This window comes from Alosa alosa, chromosome 8 (genome assembly GCF_017589495.1).
Source record: "Alosa alosa isolate M-15738 ecotype Scorff River chromosome 8, AALO_Geno_1.1, whole genome shotgun sequence".
NCBI lineage: Eukaryota > Metazoa > Chordata > Actinopteri > Clupeiformes > Clupeidae > Alosa > Alosa alosa.
In genome coordinates, this window is record NC_063196.1 from 12,506,094 (window position 1) to 12,512,093 (window position 6,000).

At 43.5% G+C, this 6,000-nt stretch overlaps 1 protein-coding gene across 1 annotated transcript in view; it reads right to left on the bottom strand.

The window, feature by feature from the left end:
* rhag (Rh associated glycoprotein) overlaps nucleotides 1-5,000 on the bottom strand; it is a 42,019-nt gene extending 37,019 nt beyond the window's left edge. The window contains exon 1 of the mRNA XM_048250167.1: nucleotides 4,814-5,000. Coding sequence (XP_048106124.1) covers nucleotides 4,814-4,988 — 175 coding nt within the window. The 5' untranslated portion in view covers nucleotides 4,989-5,000. The remainder of the gene's footprint in view (nucleotides 1-4,813) is intronic.
* Between the last annotated feature and the right edge of the window lie 1,000 nt (nucleotides 5,001-6,000).

Below are 6,000 nucleotides of genomic sequence, written 5' to 3' on the forward strand. Positions count from 1 at the left end.
TGTTAAAAACATTAGCAATGCTAACATGCTACCTATGCCATCATGCTAACTAACTACAGTGGGTAGGAGTCATTAGTTGATGACAAGTAACAGTTGCAATGGCTGAACAGTTAAAAAGTTCAGTAGTTTAAAGGGTTAAATTGTTTAACAGTGAAATATTGTAGTGAGGACTTATTTTGAAACAGTTTTTGGCAGAGGAAGCAGTTGAACAGGATGTGTAGTCTTAATAGGGCCAGTTTGTATGCTTAAAGCCTGAGACTGGCAGTTGATCCAGGTGGCCTGAACACCTGCCATAGGATTCTAATTGCTTAACGGCTGTATTATGATGTCTGTCGGCAATGTTAAGTCTATGGGGATTTTTAAAACGTTTTTCTTTAATAGTTTAAAAAGTATAAAAGTTTCAAAGTTGAAGACATAGCAGCTTCGTCCGTTTGAATACCTATGTTACAAAGTTTGAATGAAGTTTAAGTTAAACTGTTCAAGAGAAATAGCGTACGGAAAAAGTGGTAAGCGGAACAATAATAATAATAATAAAGTTGTTGCCTAGGAAGAACAGTACAGTGCATTTTCATGCACTGTAATAAAAGTTGATAGTTTAAAAGTAGACTGTTTAAAAGCTGAATGTAGATAGTTTAAAAGTTGTTGATAGACAGCTAGTTTAATAGATAGTTTAAAAGTAGACCGTTTAAAAGTTGAAGGTAAATAGTTTAAAAGTTGTTGACAGACTGGAAGTTTAATGAATGTTGATATTCAAATAGTTTAATGGCTGTGTATAGGTAGATATTTGACGATAACTGAAAGTTGGAATGGCTCTAATGTTTGCTAGCAGTTATGCTAAGATTTTTAACTATGCTAACCATGCTACTTAGCTAATGTTTTATAGCAGTGCTAACAATGCTAACATGCTAACCATGTTACTTAGCTAACTTGGCTAATGTTTTCTAGCAGTTTTGCTAAACATGCCAACTATGTTAGCAATGCTAACATGCTAACTATGTTAACCATATGACTTAGCTAACCTAGCTAATCATTTTAATAGTTATGTTAACTAACATGTTAACATGCTAACTATGATAACCAACCTAGCTAATCATTTTTAGTTGTTATGTTTACTATGCTAACTAACATGCTAACCATGTGACTTAGCTAACCTAGCTAATCATTTTTAGCAGTTTTATTAAAAATGCTAACCATGCTAACTATGGTAACCATGCTAACTGGGTGGGTAGGAGTCATAGTTGATGACAAGTGTTGACATAGTTGATGACAAGATAAAAGTTGTTGATAGACAGCTAGTTTAATAGATAGTTTAATAGTGGCCTGAAAAGTGTGGCCTGAGGGAGCCTCCTCAGAGGGAGCCTCCGATGCTCTTCAAGACTGCTTTGACACAACAGACTGGGAAATGTTTAAGCAGGCAGCCACTTACAACAACCGGACAGACATAGAGGAGTATACAGACACTGTAACCTCTTACATCACCAAGTGCATCGATGATGTGACCCACACAAAAGACATCACTCGGGCTAACTGGAAGCCATGGCTGACAGGGGATGTCCCTCAGGCTGCTGAGGGCCAGAGACAAAAGCCTACAGAGCTGGGGATGAAGCTGGCATGAAAACAGCGAGAGCCAACCTGTCCCGTGGCATCAAGGAAGCAAAAAGGAATACACTCACAAGATAACCACCCACTTCAAAGACAGCAGGAACTCACAAAGCCTATGGCAGGGCATTCAGGCCCTCACGGGACTACAAGCCCAGCGCCACAGAGCTGTGAGAGCAACATCCCTCTGCTCAACAACCTGAACCGCTTCTTTGCTCGCTTTGAAGCACAAAACAGCACCTGCCCACAGAAGACCCATCCCCCTCTACATGAGCAGCCCCTGTGCCTCTCTGCCGACAGCGTGAAGAGGACACTTGCTGCTATCAACACCCGTAAGGCAACAGGTCCAGACAACATCCCAGGTCGCACTGAAGGACTGTGCAGGGGAGCTTAAGGATGTCTCACAGACATCTTTAACACTTCCCTGAAGCAAGCCATCGTCCCATCATGTTTCAAAGCTGCCACCATCATACCTGTGCCGAAGAAAACTGCTCCATCCTGCTTCAATGACTACCGCCCTGTGGCACTGACACCCATCATGATGAAGTGCTTTGAGCGGCTTGTCATGTCACATATCAAAGCCATTCTCCCCCCACCCTGGACCCCTTCCAGTTTGCATACCGAGCCAAGCTGGTCTACAGAGGATGCAATCTGCTCTGCCCTCCACCCAGCCCTCACCCACCTGGAAAAAGAGACTCATATGTGAGATTGCTGTTTATAGACTTCAGTTCTGCATTCAACACCATAATACCACAACAACTCATCTGCAAACTCGACAAACTGGGACTCAGTACCTACCTCTGCAACTGGCTACTGGACTTCCTCTGTCAGAGGCCCCAAGTAGTGCGTGGTTGGCAACAATACCTCAAGCAGCATCACACTGAGCACAGGGGGCCCCCCAAGGCCTGCGTGCTCAGTCCGCTGTTCTTCACCCTGCTGACGATGACTGCACTGCAACCTACAGCAACAATCACATAGTGAAATTTGCTGACGACACAACTTCTGGTGGGTCTCATCACCAAGGGCTTAGACTCAATACAGGTTGGAGGTCGACCATCTGACCACGTGGTGCAGGGACAACAACCTCCTGCTGAGCGTCCAGCAAGACCAAAGAGATTGTTGTTGACTTCCGGAGAGGTCACACCCAACACCTGCCACTGACCATCGACGGTGCTGTGGTGGAGAGGCGAGCAGCACCAAATTCCTGGGGTGCACATCAGCGAACCTCTCCTGGACCACCAACACTGCATCACTGGCGAAGAGAGCTCAGCGCCGCCTGTACTTCCTCATGAAACTCAGGCGAGCAAGTGCTCCACCAGCCATCATGACCACATTCTACCGAGGGCACCATTGAGAGCATCCTCTCCAGCTGTATCGCTGTGTGGGAAGCTGCACTGAATACAACAGGAAAGCCCTGCAGCGCATAGTGAACACAGCTGGAAGGATCATTGGTGCTTCACTCCCTCCCCTGAAGGACATTTACACCACCCACCTCACCCCAAGGCGACCAAAATTGTGAGTGATGCAAGTCACCCCGGCCACAATCTGTTTGATCTACTGCCCTCTGGGAAGAGGTACAGAAGCCTGCGCTCCCCAAGACTACCAGACTCACCAACAGCTTCATACACCAAGCTGTAAGGATGCTGAACTCTCTCCTCCTCTCCCCCCTCCACCCTCAGCTACATAACATCCTGGACATTGGACCCACAATGGCCGCCTGCACTACTCCACTTGCACACTTGAACACTTGCACACTTGTACACTTTACAACTTGGTGTTGTTGTCCTGAAAAACACAACACTTCTGCTGCTCTTACATAACTTGCACCACTATGCCACTTTCTTCATTACTCAGGTCAAACAGAACTACCCAAGCCTCTTATTGGCCTGACTTTGCACTAGTTTTTATTGACTGTCTATGCAATTTTCAACAAAATTTTGCTGCTCTTATTTTTTTCATTATTATATGTGCCCTCTTATTTACTTATTTACTTACTTTTTTGTTTACTTGAATGTTATGTTTGTCTGTGGACTTAAAATTGGTAAAATATGTCTTGTCTTCACCGTGGGATAGTGAGAAACGTAATTTCGATCTCTTTGTATGTCTGGAACATGTGAAGAAATTGACAATAAAGCTGACTGACTTTGACTTTGAATAGATAGATAGATAGTTTAATGATAGTTTAAAAGTAGACCGTTTAAAAGTTTAATGTAAAAAGTTCAGTAGTTTAATGGGTTACATTGTTTAACAGTGGATTATTGTAGTGAGGACTTATTTTGAAACAGTTTTGGGCAGAGGAAACAGTTGAATAGGATGTATAGTCTTAATTGATCCAGATTGTATGCTTAAAGCCTGAGGCTGCAGGTGGCCTGAACACCTGCCATAGGATTCTAATTGCTTAATGGCCGTATTATGAGGTCATAATCAGCAATGTGAAGTCTGAGGATTTTTAAAACGTTTTTCTTTAATAGTTTAAAAGTATAAAAGTTGAAGACATAGCAACCCGATCTGTTTGAAGACCTACGTTACAAAGTTTGAATGAAGTTTCTAAGTTAAACTGTTCAAGAGAAATTGCGCACGGAAAAAGTGGTAAGCGGAATAATAATAAGTTGCCTAGGAAGAACAGTACAGTGCATTTTCATGCACTGTAATGAGTATGTGCTACTTGACACTCAAAGTGATGCCACGTTTATTGATCAAGCAGTGAGTGATGCTCAACAAGCGGACTCCTATCCTGTTAGATTAAAGATGACCACCATGTTAGACAAAGTATACCCAAATTATTTTGACGTAACATATGGACAGAAGGTATCCCAGCAACACACACCCATGCATATCATTTAGCTTCCAGATAACACTGACCAGATACACATTCCATGTCTTGTGATAGAATAGTGAATGCAATCAGCATAAAAAAAAAAACCCACAGGCTAATTACATCACCTAACTATATTAAATCTCCGTTGCAAGTCAATTGATTCTGAATCAATCAATCAAGGGCTGTTTTCTGTAAATCTCAGCAAAAAAAGTATCGATCTATGCACAAAACATCACACTGCTTGGACTACACCTCTTCTCCTGGTCTTTCTGACAAAGAGTGGAGATGCTCCAAACTCCAAACTTTACACGCCTTCCAAAAATCTCAAGAACAGGGCACACGCTGGGATGACCCTTCGTGACCTGACTGTGTGGAGATGAGCGTGTGGTTACTTACTGGGGTACAGACTCAGGGGGTTACGGTCATGGGGTTCAGTCACGTTGCCATGGGGTTCAGTCACATTGCCATCATGGTGCGAGGGCTTGGCGTCATCGTAAACCACAAACACGGCATAGAGAATGATGGTGATAATCTCCAGGGTCAGTGCGAGTGTGGGGAACACGATCCTCATGTTGGTGACGTACCCTGGCATAGTCAGTCCTTTCTCTTATCTCTCTGGGTTATATTACATTCTCTACCTCTGCTCAGGTGCACTGCATGTGAGGACCTTGATTAGCAGCACCTGACCAGCTGATTGATTAGGGGTTAAAGGCTGGAGAATCCTGTTCCGGTAAGAGGCTTTTTGTGGTGGGCGGCTGCTGGTTGTCTTGCATGCCTCTCAGATTGGGATTTTGTCTCGTCATCTTGATTTGGACTCGTCATGTCTTTTAGTGTCTTGTAATTGTAGGTCTTAACGGATAATTCCGGTATTTAGCACCGAGTCCCTTTTCTGGTTTGTTTTGTTTCCGCTAGAAAAAAAGAGGTTTCGTTTTCCGGACATTTTGATGATATGCCGGTCAAATATCCTATTATCGCCTCTTAATTAGTCAAGTTGAGGAAAACATGAGACCCGATATGTAGCTCAAAGAATGACATAATCAGGCTGAATAGAATGCAACATGTTCATTAGCCTAAATTACGTAAACATGCCTAACAAGATCTAGCCAGTATTTATGTTTTCATGGACCGCAAGAGTCCGCTTCGTTCATTTTTTTAAAAAGGCTACGTTGTTTGTTGCTGCTTCCCACGTTCTCCAGTGGTTACACTGTTTAACTTGCACAGATGCGCGCACACAAGCATGAGCGCTCACACCAGTACCCCCTAGGCTATGCCTCTTTATTTGATAACAATACATTATAGAAATGTTTCCTATTCTGGGAAATGTTTAGTTTCTTTTTCTTTCGGTCCTCGGTTCAATGATACCGTTTAATTGTGCCAGAAATTATCCAGACCAGCAATCTCCTCGTCGAGGAGGCCCCAACCCTGCAGATCATAGACAGAGAACGCATAGGCCTACTGTATGCTTTGGGTAGGCTACAGAACACAGTTGCATGTCCAGTGTACACGGAGAATGACCGTGTCTTGGAGCGGCCGCAACAAGCTGCAACTCCTCTTCAACGAACGTCATGATTCCGACAGATACG